The sequence below is a fragment of the Callorhinchus milii genome, unplaced genomic scaffold (assembly GCF_018977255.1).
Source record: "Callorhinchus milii isolate IMCB2004 unplaced genomic scaffold, IMCB_Cmil_1.0 Scaffold14, whole genome shotgun sequence".
NCBI lineage: Eukaryota > Metazoa > Chordata > Chondrichthyes > Chimaeriformes > Callorhinchidae > Callorhinchus > Callorhinchus milii.
Genome location: NW_024704755.1, coordinates 16,811,175 through 16,828,917, shown reverse-complemented (window position 1 = coordinate 16,828,917; position 17,743 = coordinate 16,811,175). Strand labels below are relative to the sequence as shown.

The window sequence follows — 17,743 nt, the reverse complement described above, 5'->3', positions numbered from 1 at the left end:
GTTTCCTCCCATCACTGAAATTATCTGACTCCTGTTTCCTTGGCATCTAGTTCCACTGAAGCCAGTTTCCCTCCACAATTTGAGCCTTGATTCTGAACAATAATTTGCTTTACACAGTTGAGAGCAATAACTAGGTGTCTCTGCTAATCTAGACAGTACAGAAATGCAAATTTACATTTATAGAAAACTTTTCACATTGGGAGGATATCCCAAGGCATTGGATAGTTCAGGGTTTGCACCCGAGCTGGAAGTGTGTGTGGGGTTGGTGGGGGGAATGGCTGAAAGCACGGTCAAAGAGAATGTTTTTTTAGGCAGACCTTGAAGGACTGAGCTGAAGCAAAGCCCACTTGCCGATGGTGGGGGTAAGGAGGCCGTTGCCTGCTGGACAGAGGGAGTGGCTGGATTGATAGGGTTTGAGGAGATCGCAGAGGCAGGGTGGGGCAAGACTGTGGAGGGATTTAAAGATTAGGATGAGGATCTTGAACACTGGGGAATGGAGAGCCAGTGAGGCCAGGTGAGGGTGGGTTGCTAGTGCAAGAAAGGCCATGAACTACTGAATCCTCGATGGTCTGCAGCTTGTGAGGGAAATAAATGGGTAGAGAGCTGGCACAATGTAGCCTGGACTTGAAACATGTATCATGGGCTTGTTGGCAGCCTGTCTAAGTAAAGGATTGATGAGAAGTGGTAGATAGAATCTCCATTCTAATTCTTTTCTCTCTTTCTCTCTCTCTTCAGGCCGAGGTCATTGTTAATTACCATGTGGGTGAGTCGGTGCTCTCACTGCAGAAGACGACACTAATCCCTGGTGGCTCTGAATCTCTGGTGTATACAACACTGTCCGGGGGCATCGGGATCCTGGTCCCATTCACATCACACGAGGTGAGATGTCAGACCTGGTTATACAGGCCAGATTTGTGATATTGAGATCCTATCAGGAGGGATTGACAGCTGTTAATTTGCTTTATTCTTGCTCAGCAATTTAGTGACCAGGGTAAGGTAACATTTGTTAATAATTCGACAGGTGGTGATAAGAGTTTAGTATTTATTGCATAACACAAAATGTAATGTTTAACAATCTAATCAAATTATACTACACAATAACAACGCAACACATCTACACAGCAGGCACTCGGGGGTTGCTCAGTATCCAGACGAACAACACCCGTCAAAATACACAGCAGAGATCAGCCCCTGGAAATCCCTGAGGGACAACTGATTCTGTAACAAACAGACTGGTGTCTGGTAAACCCTCGGACTCGGCAGTATGTATCTGGGTCTCACTTCGTACCCCGGACGAATGGCACCCAAGATTATACTTTAACGAACCTCTGCACAGAGATCAGCCTCTGGAATTACCCTCAGATGCAACCGACTCTTGTGATATCAACAATAAACTGGGACCTCGGATGCAACCAGTCATACACAGCAACAGTAGTACTGGAACACAAGAAATAGCATCAGGAATAGGCCATTCGGCCCCTCGAGCCTGCCCCGCCATTTAATAAGATCATGGCTGATCTTCTAAGCTAATTCCATTAACTCGCCCTATCCCCATATTCTTTTAAGAATCTATCAATCTCAGACTTGAATATGTTACTGACGATACAGTGACGACAACACATCCAGGCACTGTTTTGTACTCCAGACTAAACAGTAGACCTGGGTTCACACCTTGACATACACTGGAGAGATCACAGAACTATCACACACAATCACAGAGAGTGGCTCCTGGAAACCCAACAGAAACAATCAGCTCTTAGCCCAGGACCTCACTCGTGCTGACAACCACTACTCCTCTTTCACTTTTAATGGTCACTTTCTTACTGGAGATAAATCCTTCACCCCTGTACATAGATAATAGAATCGATATTGATTCTACTGGGACGTGTGCTGATCCCCTACAACAACTATTCCAAAGTTGCATCTTTTATATATTTCTAACTCCACCTCCCCTGGTCACAGAGATAGCCCCCACCCTTCGCAGCTGCTTTGCATATGGACAATTTCCGGGCAGCCCTCCACAGCTGCTTGTTTCTCAGCCTTGCGATAGGCAGGGGTCTGGGGCTGTAGCCTTTTCTTTCTGTGGTCCATTGTTCTTACATCTAAGCGCTAGGCACCGATTGCTTATTATCTTAGAGGAGTGAACATCTTCCCAGGAAAATATGAAATATAATCGGAAGCTGACCTCAACCCATCCAGCAAAGCTACTTTTAACCATTTAACTAGCAAACTTTCTGGAACATTCGGTTGCCGTTTGAAATATACCAATGTACCCTGAGGTGATGGTCGGTATATTTCAACACATTTGTTGCTCATCCCAAGTTGCTCAGAGAGGATTTTCTTTTGGGGCATTGGGCAGGAGAGATCGGTGTCAGTTGGTTGTCTGACACATACGGAAACCCATCACGGTGATTAAGAGTATTCAAACAAAAGTGAGATTTCCAAGCATCCCATCTTCACATGTGGAAATCCCAGAGATAGATTGCTGGAATGGAATGCCCATTCTCTCTCTCACTGGAGGGACACATCCTGCTTATCTAATTTTGGAAAGGATGAGGCGCAGGTTGGCAAGAGCCAAGGCTTGGGGACCCCAGAGTGTGCGTTGTGGTAACTGCTGGAGTTCTAACCAGCTAAAACTACATAGCTTGCCATTGATATTCCTATCTGGCAAGCTTTCCTGCTGCGTGTCCAGCTAGGACCACCCTATCCATAAGGTCTTTGGCTGCAGGATTAGGATTAACAGAAGCTGAATGGGATAATTCCCTGCCCCCAGTGACTGGTCGGCCCTTCCAAGTCCTGCTGATAAGACAGCCTGGGCTGCGCTGTCATCAGCAGTGAGTGCTCTGGAATACTGCGGACCCACCTGGCTCAGGAACCAGACTAGAGACTGCCATAGAGGGCTGGCTTGATTCCGACATTTTGTTGCCAAGCATGTCACCTTGGGGCCAGTTCAGCTTCAAGGAGACCCCACTTAGAGAGGCAGGTGGGACCTTCTTTTTCAACCATTGATCTGTGCTTGTATTCCTTCTCAGTACAATCTGCAGAATGAAAGGTGACTTGCAGGCCATTTAATGTCCTGTCAGCATCCAAGGCTGCACTGTCCACCTCTCAAAGCCATCAGGAACCTCGGTGTTCTGTTCGACCCTGAGCTGTCCTTTCTCCCTCATATCCGCACCACAACTGGTACCGCCTTCCATCACCTCCGAAATGTCGCCAGACTACGGCACTACCTCACCCCTCACGCTGCTGAAACTCTGGTCCACGCCTTTGTCACCTCAAGGCTGGACTATGGGAACTCTCTCCTCGCCGGCCTTCCCGGCCCTCTCTCCACACTGCAGGTCATTCAGAACTCTGCAGCTCGTGTACTGTCCCGCACCAGACACCGCGACCACATCACTCCCACCCTCGCTCGCCTCCACTGGCTCCCCATCCCCCAGAGGATCGAATTCAAGATCCTCATCCTCACCTACGAGGCCATTCACGGCCTCGCTCCCTCGTACCTCTCCAACCTACTATCCTCCTACTTACCTGCCCGTAGCCTCCGTTCCTCTGGCTCCGGTCTGCTCCACATCCCCCGCCCCAACCGCCCTACCATCGGTGGCCTTCAGCCTCTCAGCCCTGAGGCTCTGGAACTCCATCCCCCAGTGCCTTCGCCGCCTCCTCCCTTTCCTCCTTCAAGGCCGGTCTCAAGACCTTTCTCTTCAACAGTGCCTTCAGCTCCCCTCTCGACTCTCTACCCCCTCCTCGCTCCCTCCCTTCCCTCCCCTCACCCTGACCATTTCCCCCAATGCTCCAGCGCTTTGGGACGTCCTCCTGACGTGAAAGGCGCTCTATAAATGGAATCTTGTTGTTGTTGTTACTGTTTAATGTTACTCTGCTAACTAGTGTTGTTTGATCATTTGATGCATTACATTTTATAATGCATTAATTGGAAACTTACGTGAATCTTCCAGACTGAATGTGGTTTCGGTGCATGTCGCATATTTCCGGGATACTACCAATAATAATAATCTTTGCATTTACTATAATGCCTTATCACGTCTTGATACGTCTCAAAGCACCTCACAGAATATACTGTATCTTATCTATATCTGGTTCCAATCGCTCCCAACTTGCAGGCTTAAACTAGGGACAACTTGGACAACAATAACAACAAATTACATTTGTATAGAGCCTTTCATGTCAGGAGGATGTTCCAAGGCACTGGACAACTCTGAGTGTCCCTTTACAACAGAAATGCCCACAACACACACCCTCACACCACTTTGCAATATATGCTGTGAAGCATTTTGAGACGTCTCAAGAACATGACAAGGCGCTATATCAAATGCAAGGTTCAATATTTATTTACAAATGCTATACATTTCAGTGCCTTTTATGTAAAACAAATGTCAACTTAACAGAATTAAATTAATCAGAAATGAAGAGAATGTTATGGAGACACAATGAGCTGGCAGCTGAAGAATAAATCATTTTCATTGTTTTGCTTTCAAGCCAAATGGCCCTGGGGAGTAATTTCTGCTTATTATTCTCTGGGTTTTTCAACAAACAAATCGTTGTTTATCTCTCAGAAAAGGCTTTGGCTCCCAGGTAAGGTGTTGTTAGGTTGCGCTCAGCGAGTGTTGAGTGTTTAACCAGTGTTTAACCTGTTTTCTCCAGGACCACGACTTCTTCCAACATCTGGAGATGCACATGAGATCAGAGCATCCTCCTCTCTGCGGTCGAGACCACCTTAGTTTCCGCTGCTACTACTTCCCCGTCAAGGTAGGTCCTTTTTCCAATCGCATCTTAAAAACAAAATGAATTTTGAGCTAAAACTTTTTTTTTAAAAAGGCAAAATACTGCAGATGCTGGAAATCTGAAATAAAAACAGAAGTCGCTAGGAACACTCAGCAGGTCAGGCAGGATCTATGAAGAGGAAAATTAGTTAATGTTTCAGGTTAATGACCTTTCCTCTGAACTGAGGGATGTTGGAAGGGAGCAGATTTTAAGGACCTTGTCCCTTCCACTCCCTGCTCCCTTCCAACATTCCCTAGTTCGACCTGAAATGTTAACTTATTATTTACTTAATTTATAAAGTGCTCACAAAAATAGCATCCGACCAGAGGATACAAGGAAAGTCTACTCTGTTCCACAAAATTCAAATAGTTTGATCCGTAACAGCAAAGCACACGTGGTGGTTCATTTCATAGAATTATACAGCACAGAAGGAGGCCATTCGGCCCATTGTGCCCGTGCCAGCACTTTGAAAAGAACTATCCAAGTTAATCCCACTCCCCTGCGCTCTCCCCATAGTTCTGCAAATTTGTCCTTTCCAAATAATTATCTACTTCTCTCTTAAAAGTTGTTATTGAATTGGCTTCCACCAGCCTTTCAGGCAATGCATTCCAGATCCCAACAACTCGCTGTGCAAAGATATTTCTCCTCACCGCCCCTGTTTTGGAAAATCTGTGTCCTCGGGTTACCGACCCACCCACTAATGGAAAGTTTCTCCCTGTTCACCCTATTGAATCCTCTCATAATTTTGCATACCTCTGTTACATCTCCTCTTAACCTTCTCTGCTCCAAGGAGAATAATCCCGGCTTCTCTCGCCTATCCTGATAACTGAAGTCCCTCATTCCTGGTAAATCTCCTTTGCACCCTCTCCAATGCCTTGACATCCTTCCTAAAGTGTGGGGCCCAGAACTGAACACAGTCTCTCGCTGAGGCCTCACCAGTGTTTTATATAAAGGTTCATCATAACTTCCTGACTTGTGTACTCTATGCCCTATTTATAAAGCCCAGTATCCCGTATGCTTTTTTAACAGCTTTATCTACCTGTCCGGCCACCTTCAAAGATTTGCTTATATGACCCCCAGGTCTCTCTGTTCCTTCACCCCCTTTAAGATTCTAACATCAGCTTATATTGCCTCTCCTCATTCTTCTTCACAAAATGCAGTTCTCTGCATTAAATTTCATCTGCTATGTGTTTCCCCATTTCACCAGTCTGTCTATGTCCTCTTACTATCCTCCTCACAATTTATTACTTTTCCTAGCTTAGTATCATCTACAGACTTGGAAATTGTGCTCCCTACAACAACAACTTGCACTTACATAACTTATATAGCCGATATATAACATATGTATGTGTATATATATATATATATATGTGTGTATATATACCCGAGTCCAGGTATTTATATAGATTAAAAAGAGCAGTGGTCCTAATACCGACCCCTGGGGGACACCATTGTATACTTCCCTCCATTCTGAAAAGCAACCGTTCACCACCACCACTCTGCTTTCTGTTTCCCAGCCAGTCTAAACTGGCTTAGGCTGTTTGCTCTAAACTCTTTGCTCATACAAAAGATCGTCACGCTTCTTTACAGCTGTGAAGCGCATTGAGATGATATGATGAAATCTCAAAGATAAATACTGACACATCCAACACGGTTGAATTATATTTAATTCTTCATTACAGACATCAAGACACTACCCCACGTGAAATGTAAAATGCAAGTTGTTGTTGACTCCATTACCTAGCCCAACAACCATTAAGATCACTGGCCTGGGGGTTCCCAGGATTAGCTCCATCTCCCTTTATCCTCAAAAATAAAACACTTCAGTATGAATTGCTTTATCACATTGCCAGCACTCACTCACCACCTTACTTACCTCAGTGTGAAACTAAAGATTCATAGTACACAATCTGATATAATTAACTGATTTTGCAACAACTTCAAGCAAGAGACCTGGGTTTGATTCCAGTGCAGGCAGGGTGAAACGTTGGGCAAATTTCTTACTCCGCATGCCTTAGCAGTAAGTAGGAACCCGGTTGTTAGTCGATTGGGGGATTGCTTTTCTGGGGGCAATTATAGCTTCCAAAAAATTAATTTGGTCACTCAATTGCCGACTGTTTGTGGGATGTTGCTGTACGCAATTGGTTGCCGTGTTTCGCCCACAAAATATACAATCGATTCACTTTACACACCTGTCACTGTACAACATATTGACTACATTTATATCTGTTATTTTGAAGTCCTAACAAAATCATAAGCTGAGCTGTGTCCTGACAATACAAGACAATACTCTTGTCCAAAACAATTGAGAACACAGTAAATTATTTTACTTTCTCACAAAACTGACCCTCTAGATCAGTGGACAAATCCTCAATTCCACATTCAGTTGTGTGTCTTGACAAAGGAATTTGTTCAAGTTCGCTGGCTTTTACTGGGCAAATTATTTGGTGTACCCCTTCAAAACGTATTTTAACAATTCTCCTTCAGAAAACGTTCCTGAATGTTTGATTATTAACTCTGTTCTGACATAACCCGTGTTATACATTTTCTTGTGTGTCGTGTTTTATGCGGGAGTGTTGAGAGTTAGGGAGGTTTACCAGTCAATAATTAGCTCTCTAATTATTTCCAAAATACCGTGCAAAATAGGCTTATTTAGATTATCATGATTTTATAAGTACGTTTGCTGAACGTTTTTGCACACCGCTTGACTTTGGCAGGCCAGTTGAAAAAGCCTTTGGGTTATATTGTGGCCGGCACTTTTCTACATTGGAATCGAGCATGTGTTATAGTCTCAGTAGTTTGGTTCCTAGTCCAGACAAGTCCACAGGACTGCGGACGGCAGGGATTCCATTGCGAGGAATGTTTTGGGAGTTCAGTGTTTCACTTTACCCAAACATTGGTACCTAAGTGAGCTGAGCTGCCGATTGTTGCCTTTGCCCTGCTTGTCGGGCTTCCCAACTCCTCCCTCCACAGCTGCAGATAATCCAGAACTCTGCAGCCCGTGTCCTCTCCCGCACCAAACTCCGTGACCCCATCTCCCTTGTTCTCGCCCGACTCCATTGGCTCCCTATCCTTCAGAGGATCCAGTTCAAGATCCTGGTCCTCACCTACAAAGCCCTCCATGGCCTCACCCCACCCCACCTCTGCCACCTCCTAACCCCCTACCAACCCGCCCACTCCCTCCGCTCAGCCGGCTCTGGCTGCTCCACATCCCCCACCCACCCGCCCCACCATTGGCGGGAGAGCCTTCAGCCACTCTGCCCCCAACCTCTGGAACTCCATTCAATCACTCCGCCTCACCCCCTCCTTAGCCTCCTTCAAGTCCCGCCTCAAAACCCTCCTCTTCGACCATGTCATCAGCCATCCCCCTACCCCTCCCCTCCCTTCTCCCTCCCCTGACACCAGCTCGGGTCTGAAATGCTGTCACTGTCCAGCGCCTTGGGACGTCCTCCCGACATGAAAGGCGTTATACAAATGTAATCTCATTGTTTGCCTAGAGATGAAGCTCAGATACTGCCTATTCCAGGATCTTTTATCAAGGTTCAATTTTGTTATGTGTTATGGCAACTGTCAGAAGTGCAGCTTTACTACAGGACTTGTAAATATTGCGCTGTAAATATATCCATAGCCCAGCTAATGCTGCATTTTTTTCGCTCTTATAGAATGTAATTGACGGCGATCTTTGTGAACAGTTCAACTCCATGGATCCCATCAAACAGAAGAGTGTGGCGGAGGAGCTGGACAGAACCCCAGCTGAGGTGTCCAAAAAACTGGAAGATATCCGAACACGCTATGCATTCTAATCACCATCCGCTGCCCAGCGCGCTCACCTCAATTTGATGGTTGTCTGCGTTTAATCGGTTTAAGTCACAGAGTGTCCAGTCAGAGAGACCCGTGATCCATCATTCACTCAACCAGTTATTTTCATGGTTGAAAAGGACTGGAATGTCTCTTGTAAATATAGTTTTGTACATTGAACTGTTTAAAAGCTTTTGTGGGGTGGGTGGGTGGGGGGAGAGACAGTTTTGCCACACGCTTTGGGGGACATGAAGTGTGAATATCTACCTGTCATTTTTTTAAACAGTTGCTTTTCCAGTTGAATAGAGCAAAATAATAAAAGTCCTTGTTTTATTAAAAGCTGTTTTCTTGGTTCTACTTGAAGGCCAGGTTTGACACCCTGCTCGGCAGGACTCCATAACTCGAGGCCTCTCCACACTAGGTTTGACACCGTGCTCGACAGGACTCCATAACTCGAGGCCTCTCCCACACCAGGTTTGACACCCTGCTCGACAGGACTCCATAACTCGAGGCCTCTCCCACACCAGGTTTGACACCCTGCTCGGCAGGACTCCGTAACTCGAGGCCTCTCCCACACCAGGTTTGACACCCTGCTCGACAGGACTCCGTAACTCAAGGCCTCTCCCACACCAGGTTCTGGGGGGTGAGCGCTGCATTGTCGGAGGTGCTGTCCCTTGGATGAGAATTTAAACTCGAGGTCCCATCTGCCTGTTCAGGTGTATATTAAAGGTACATCAGGTCCTGTGAACTGTTAGCTCCATCCTGGCTCTGCTCCACTGGATCCCTATCCCCAGAGGACTGAGATCCTCTCATTCAAATCCCTCAATGGCTTTCACCCTACAACTGACGTTTAACCCTACTGTCCTGGCCTTCGCTACTCAGCAAAGCTTTACGTTGGGACTATGAAATTGTGTAGTCCAGGCTGACATTGTTGGGGGTCCCGTTCTTCAGAGGAGACGTTAAACCATCTGCCTGTTCAGTGTCCCGCGGTGCCTTTTGAAAAGAGAAAGTAGTTTCTCTCCCAGTGTCCTGGCCAACAATCCCCCAAAATAAAATTAGTCATTCGCCTCATCAGTTTATTGGGCATTGCTCTGCAGTTTGGTTACCTTGTTCACCTACATAATACAGTTGCCTTACAGTAAATACCTGTGAAGCAGTTGGATGTGCACTCCTCACATGAAAGGGGCTATTATCAAAAGCATCTTCAGCCTGATCTGATAAATTGGCCAGGAATGTGTGGGTTAACTTGCATCAATGCAATTTTTTTAAAAAACAATATAGAAGCATAGTTGAGGTATGAGGAAAGGTTAATAAGATTACTGAACTTTCATGTAGACGTCCTCATACCTTGTAAGAACATTTGAGGCGTAAACAATAGAAATTAGCAACTTTCTCACTGTTGATCATTCCCCAAACTGCATGTTTTGATTCAGACACTCGTAATCCAAAGAACCAATCTGATTCAAATTGTGTTGGATGAGATTCAAATACCATGTGCTAAATTGTAAATTCATTCCCAGAACCTGGCTGTTTGCACGTTATTGCTGTGTGCAAATTGACTGTGTTCCTCCAAAATAAGACCTATTTGGAAGCACTGTTTGCACTCTGTTTACTGTGGGAAGTGCCAATTAGCAGGCAACAAGTGAAGCCCATTCCCCAGCACTGAAGCCCTATTTCCTCAGTGCCCTGTTCCCCATTATTGCTATGGAGGTTCCCCATTGTCTGCATTGCCTGGGAAAGTCTAGGTTTGAACACGTTTTGGACTCTCCAATTACTTTAGTCGCGAGTACTTCAGGGTTGACCGTCTATGAGTGCTGTTTCCAGGCCCCACCCCCCCCCAAGCTTACACCATTGGTCATTCGCAGCTTATTCAACCTAACCGGTTTACGTTGACCAGTTAACTGAAACTACTAGTTTTAACTACTAGGGTGTTCACAAGTCCTGTTTAACCCCATGTTTGTTTTCCACTGTGCACTGACACAACAACTGAATCATGTGGAAGAATGATGATAAGGAGGAGGTAACCAGAGTCTGGAGCTCAGCTGGCTCTAAGGTAATATGCCTGGTCATCTTCCTGAGCCAGGTGGGTCCAAGGAACTGCTGAAGACAGACCAGGCAGTTTGGCTCATCAGCGGGGCTTTGAGGCACAGATAATAATAATAATAATCCTTGCATTTGATATAGCGCTTTTCACGTCGGGAGGACGTCCCAAAGCGCTTCACAGAACACACTGTAAAGTGAATTGACTGTATATTTGTGGGCGAACGCGGCAGCCAATTGCGCACAGCAATGTCCCATATTAATATCTCTGCTCTATATTGAAAGTCACTAGTTGGTTCAGCATATGACTAGTGTCAGAACCTGTCTAAAAGCAGATCAGGCTTGTAAATTCATTGTGTAAAGTAATACTCACACAGATTCATATCAACATTTTAATTTATTCGTATTAATAGGCTCTATCTCTTATCTCCTTTAATCACAAATTGAATCTTAGACCTATATTGTTACAGCAGCCAAGAAACGTTATCATTATTATTATTTCCCCTCAAGATAAACACAAGCCCATAAAGCCAAGACTCACAATATTGAAATCAAGTTAATTTTGGTCAGCCGGGTGTCTGACACACGGAAACTCACCACTATGCTCAACAGTATCCAAACTGGACTGCGTTCCATGTATGGCACCTACACATGGAAGTCTCTCTGTCGAGTGGAATGTGCTCTCCCCACAATTCTGAATTCTCTTACCAACCTAATTCTTAGAGAATTAGGCAAAGATTGGCAAGAGCCAAGCTTGGGGGGACCTCAGAGTGTGTGTTTGGGAAACTGCTGGAATCATAACCAGCTAAAATGGCATAGCTTGCCATTGAGAGCGCTGCCCAGCATGTTTTCCCACTGCTTGACCAGCTAGGACCACCGTACCCGTTAAGGCTTTGACTTGCAGGGTTCAGAGGAACTGAGTGGGAAAATTGACTGCTCTCTGTCTACATCTCCAAGACTGGCCGATGAAACTCCCTGCAGATTCCGTTCCCCAGGACTGATGCTGCTATTTGAAAAGAGAAAGGAGTTCTCTTTTCCTCTTGGTGCCCTGGCCAACAATCTCCCAGATAAAACTGGTCATTCCTTGGCAAAACACCTTCCGCTTTTGTAGGCCCCAGCGACATGTCTCACAGCTGGCTTATAAACCAGCCAAGCCCAGCCCTATACACATCCCAGCAGTCTGTATCAGTGATAGAAAAAGGTCTTTCTTAAACAATTGGATGTAACACCTCTTTTCCTGGAGGTGTGCTGGAAAAGAGAAGAGAGTGGGGTAACAATCTGTTTCCCTACCTGGGCTGGGGAACAGTGAGCTGTGGTCACAGATCTCCAGGCTTGTCTGTTAGCTCCTTCTTTGTGAATGATCCAGGCAGCTCACACTTGGCCCCTGTCCCAAGCAGGAATGAGTCAGAACATCAGCAAAACCACATTCAAGAGAAACTCATATCTAAGAGACATCACTGTCATTCACTCCAACCCACATCCAACAGGTCTCATAGCTTCCCTGTCCGAAGGGAGGAAGGGGAGGGAAGGGAGAGGACACCACACTCACTAAAGGCCCCAAGTGCAGTCTGGTCTTAAACCTGTGAGACTATTTTAACTCAAAATGATTTGAATAATAATAATCCTTGCATTTGATAATGGGACCTTATCATGTTGAGACAACCCAAAGCGCTTCACTGAATAGACTGTAAAGTGAACCGACTGTATATTTTGTGGGCGAAACATGGCAACCAATCGTAGCTCTTTATTTGTTTTTTTTAAGGGATTATTACGCCCAGAAAAGCTGATCGACTAGCAACAGGGTTCCGACTTACTGCTGGGTAAACAAAGGCATGTGGAGTAAGGAAACTTGCCCAATGTTTTGCCCTGCCTGAGAATCAAACCCAGGTCCACTCACTTGCGAGGTGAGTGCTCTAACCACTGAGCTACAGGACTCCATTCTAATAATAATCCTTGCTTTTTTCAAGTCAGGAAGGTGAGGTAGATATCTCAAAGGGCTTCTCAGGATTCACTGTGAAGTGTAGTGACTACATGTTTTGTAGGCGAATACCGCAGCTAATTTGCACTCAGCAATATCCCACAAACAGACATGAAGGTGAACGACCAATCGTTGGCACGGGTAGAAATGACATGAAGGCGTTTGATGAAAGAGCGAGGGTTTGGGATCCAAAAGCTGTCAAGATTTACTGAAGTGGTGAAACTGGTGCAACAAGCTCAGTGGGTTGATGTTTCTGTTTCCGTGTTTCTATATATCAGACCTAATCATTTCCTTTTCTCAATGTCGTCTCTCTCTATCCGAGCCAGGTATGTGTCTCTCTCTCATCTCTCTCTATCCGAGCCAGGTATGTGTCTCTCTCTCATCTCTCTCTATCTGAGCCAGGTATGTGTCTCTCTGTCATCTCTCTCTATCCGAGCCAGGTATTGTGTCACATTTACATATCCCCACCTCTGTAGCTGACTCCTTTCAAAGGTATTTATCTAATCCATTTTTGAAGGCCTATGTGGATTCTGCCACAACCACTGCTCCCTAAATGGCGTCCCACATCCTAACCACTCTGTGTGTGAAAACTTTCGCCTAACCTCCCCGTTTGCTTGATCGCTCATAAATTGCTGTTCTCTATGTTACTGACTCACTATAATAATAATCCTTGCATTTGATATAGCACTTTTTACGTCGGGAGGACGTCCCAAAGCGCTTCACAGAACACACTGTAAAGTGAATTGACTGTATATTTGTGGGCGAACGCGGCAGCCAATTGCGCACAGCAATGTCCCACAAACAGTCGTGGATTGAAGTGACCAATTTATTATTGTTTATGGTTTTGGAGGGATTATTATTAGGCTCTGTGTGGAGTAAGGAAACTTGCCCAAGGTTTCGCCCTCTGCCGGGAATTGAACTCAGGTCTCTCACTTGCAAAGCGAGTGCTCTAACCACTGAGCTACAGGACTCCAAATAATAATAATAATAATAATAATGACTGACTAGTGACCTCAGGTAATCTCTGAATCCTGCAATGATGTGCAGAAAACCTGGTCGCTGCCAATTGATGTAACCGACTGTGCTTGTTATAATGTAATATGATAACAATCTTTATATTTAATACAGAATTTTATCACGATGTTACCCAAAGTGTTTCACAGGATATACTATAAAGTGTGGTATGATACAGTCACTCCACTTTACAATATATTCTGTGAAGCGTTTGAGACGTCTTGACGTTGTGATAAGGAGCTATATTAAATGCAAGGTTATTATTATTATTTTGTTATTAAAGTTTAAAACCCTTGTCCTCATGTTTAAAGCTCTCCAGGATCTTGCTCCTCCCTACCTGTGGAGTCCTGTAGCTCAGTGGTTGAGCACTCGCTTTGCAAGCGAGAGACCTGAGTTCAATTCCAGGCAGAGGGCGAAACCTTGGGCAAGTTTCCTTACTCCACACAGAGCCTAATAATAATCCCTCCAAAACCAAAAACAATAATAAATTGGTCATTTTCAATCCATGACTGTTTGTGGGACATTGCTGTGCGCAATTGGCTGCCGCGTTCGCCCACAAATATACAGTCAATTCACTTTACAGTGTGTTCTGTGAAGCGCTTTGGGACGTCCTCCCGACGTGAAAAGCGCTATATCAAATGCAAGGATTATTATTATTATTATTATTATTATTATTATTACCTCTACGACCTCTTCACACCAAACTGTCCATTCCCTTGTTCGGCAACACTGGTCTGCTCCACGAACCTCTGCACCTCAGGCTCTGGCAGCATCAACCTCCATGATTGCACACTTCAACTCACCAGCCAGTCAGGAACCCGGGTGTCTTGTTCGACCTTCAACTGTCTTTTCTCCCCCACATCCAAGCCATGACCCGCTCTGCCTTCCCTCACCTCCATAACATCTCCCGACTCCGCCACTACCTCACCCCTCAGGCGCTGAAACTCTTGTTCATGCCTTCATCACCTCCAGGCTCGACTATGAAAACTCCCTGCGTGTCGGCCTTCTCAACCCCTCACAGGCTGCAGGTAATCCAGAACTCTGCAGCCCATGTCCTCTCCCGCACCAAACTCCGTGACCCCATCTCCCCCACTCTCGCCCGACTCCATTGGCTCCCTATCCTTCAGAGGATCCAGTTCAAGATCCTGGTCCTCACCTACAAAGCCCTCCATGGCCTCCCCCCACCCTACCTCTGCAACCTCCTACCAACCCGCCCACTCCCTTCGCTTAGCCGGCTCTGGCTGCTCCACGTGTCCCAACCCACCCGCCCCCCATTGGCAGGAGAGCCTTCAGCCACTCTGCCCTCAACCTCTGGAATTACATGCCCCAATCACTCCGGCTCGCCCCCTCCTTAGCCTCCTTCAAGTCCCGCCTCAAAACCCTCCTCTTCTACCATGCCATCGGCCACCCCCCTTCCCCACCCCTCTCCCCCACTGACCCCAGCCGGGGTCTGAAATGTTGTCACTGTCCAGCGCCTTGGGACGTCCTCCCAACTTGAAAGGCGCTATACTAATGTAATCTTGGTGTTGTTGTTGCCCTGCCCGCCCTACCATTGACAGTCAGGCCTTTAACCTTTCTGACTCCACCCTCTGGAACTCCATCCTGGAATCCCTCCTCCAGTCCCCCTCCCTCGCCTCCTTCAAGGCCGGTCTCAAGACCTTCCTGTGACTGTGCCTTCGGCCACACTCCCACCATGTTAAACCCTCCCACCCTCTTGATTCCAGCCCTCAGCTGGGGTGGGATGTCCATCCGATGTGAAAGGCGCTGTATAATTGTAATTTGTTGTTGTAATGACTGTGTATTTCGTGGGCGAAAGCTATGGTTTGAGGCAGAGAGTTCCACAGTCAGCACCTAAAAACCATAAACATTTACAGCACAGAAGACCGTTTGGCCCAGGGTATCTGTGCTGGTGCATAGATGAACTAACAGCCCACAAAACCTTTTCCTCATGTCCCTGGTGTGGCAATCCCTTTCCCAACTGCACTGAAAAGTCCCTTCACTCTGTGCTGTGTTTCTAGCTCCACGCTGCACAATTTTTATTATTATTATTATCCTTGCATTTGATATAGGGCTTTTCACATCTTCGAGACGTCTCAAAGCGCTTCACAGAATATACTGTGAAGTGAATTGACTGTATATTTGTGGGTGAAACACGGCAGCCAATTGCTCACAGCAGCGTCCCACAAATAGTCAGGGATTGAAGTGACCAATTTATTTATTTTTTTTCTTGAGGGATTATTATCAGGCGTGTGGAGTAAGGAAACGTCCCAAGGTTTTGCCCTGACCATAATCACCCAGGTCTCTCGCTTGCAAAGCGAGTGCTCTAACCACTGAGCTACAGGACTCCTCTGTACTAACAGGGACCTCGCCGATCTCCCCAGATCCACTATTTAAAAAATCCAGCTCATTCAGAACTCTGCTGCCCACATACTTACCCAGACCAAACTCCGTACCCTGATCTCACCAGTTCTGGCCTGGCTCCCCATCACCGAACGTATCGACTTCAAGATTCTCCCACTCGTGTTCAAATCCCTTCATTCCCTGGCACTTCCCTACATCTCTGACCTCTCTGTCCCTGTTCTAACAATCTATTTCTGGAATTTCCAGGTGTAGATGGGATGCTTGGATACTTTAAAGCATTTTTTTTGTGCTTATTATTGCATTCTTTGTTTTACGTTTATCTTGTTTTATTGGTTTCCACCCTTCCTGTGAAAATGATTTGCATACACAAACGTGTGAGTGTCAGATTATTATTGGGGGATTTTCTGAAAGGAAATTCAATCTCTCCAGATACAATCAGTTTCAATGGAATTTGTAATAATAATCCTTGCATTTGATACAGGGCCTTAACGTGTCTTCGAGACGTCTCAAAGCGTCCCAGAGTGCTTGACAGTGGCTCACTCTGACCCCGAGCCAGGAGGCGAGCGAGGGGGGAGGTGACCATAAGCACCATCACAAAGGAAGGTCTTTAGGTGGGATTTGAAAGTGGGAAGGGAGGGAGTGAGGGGGAAGGTGGTGGAGTTGAGGGAGAGAAGGCACGGCCACCGATGGTGGAGTGGAGAGGGCGAGGGATAAATAGGAGGCCGGAGCCAGCCGAGCGGAGGCAGCAGGTGGTGGGGTGAGGGGTTGAGCAGGTTGGAGAGGTAGGGAGGTGCGAGGGTGTGAAGGAATTTGGAAACGAAAGAGGATCTTGAAGTCGTTCCCTTCGTAAATTGGCAGTCAGTGCAGACTGGGAAGGATGGGTGTGGACGGCACACACTGATTTAATTGTATTTTGTGTACAGTGGAGCTGGGGAGGCCAGCGAGGAGGGTAACATTGGAAAAGTCCAGCCGGGATGTGATGAAGTGAATTGACTGTATATTTTGTGGGCGAAACACGACAGCCAATCACGCACAGCAGCGTCCCACAAAGTGACCAAATTATTATTATTATTTTTTTTTTAAGGGATTGTGTATCGAGCGTCAACCTAAATTAATTAGTAGCACTCTTGTCTCTGAGCCAGAAAGTTCACACCTGAACTCACAGAACTGACAACAAAGAACCACAAATTACACTTGTATAGCGAGCGCCCTTCAACAACAACAACAAAATTACATTTGTAAAGCATCTTTCACGTCACAAAGTGCTGGACAGTCAGAGGTTTGGATTTGAGCTGGGGATCGGGATCGGGGAGGGTGGAGGACGGGGGGAGGGGGAAGGACAGTCAAAGTCGGCTCTCGTCCAGGACTTGATGTCAGACAGACAATTAGCCAGGACATCAACTGTGAAATAGTGATCTGAAATGTCTTTGTCAATGCTGGTAAAATTAGAGTCGGTAAGGCTCCGGGTGATCACCAGGTCAAGCAGTTGGCCATGGATGTGAGATGATGTGGAGGGAGAGGTTGTGAGATGAGAGGAGGGAGGAGAAGTCAGCAGATGTGGAGCAAGAAGGGGTGAAGTGGAGTTTAAAGTTGCCCAAGATGATGAGGCGTTCAGAACAGACGCAGAGGGAAAGACAGGAGAGTGGAGATGTCAGAGAGGAAAGTGGAGGAGAATTTAGGGGGACGATACATGAGGAGGATTTTTAAGGAGATTGGAGGGATGGAGAGTGATTTGCTCAAATGAGGAGAATAGACCCAGTGAGGACCTGGAGA

The 17,743-nt window shown here is 46.2% G+C and overlaps 1 protein-coding gene across 1 annotated transcript in view; it reads left to right on the top strand.

Annotated features, from left to right (window-relative positions):
* The window catches only part of sf3b3 (splicing factor 3b, subunit 3), a 41,483-nt gene extending 32,567 nt beyond the window's left edge, over nt 1-8,916 (top strand). The window contains exons 25-27 of the mRNA XM_007905834.2: nt 736-879; nt 4,660-4,764; nt 8,442-8,916. Of these exons, the coding sequence (XP_007904025.1) occupies nt 736-879; nt 4,660-4,764; nt 8,442-8,582 (390 nt within the window). The 3' untranslated portion in view covers nt 8,583-8,916. The remainder of the gene's footprint in view (nt 1-735; nt 880-4,659; nt 4,765-8,441) is intronic.
* The last annotated feature ends 8,827 nt before the right edge of the window (nt 8,917-17,743 follow it).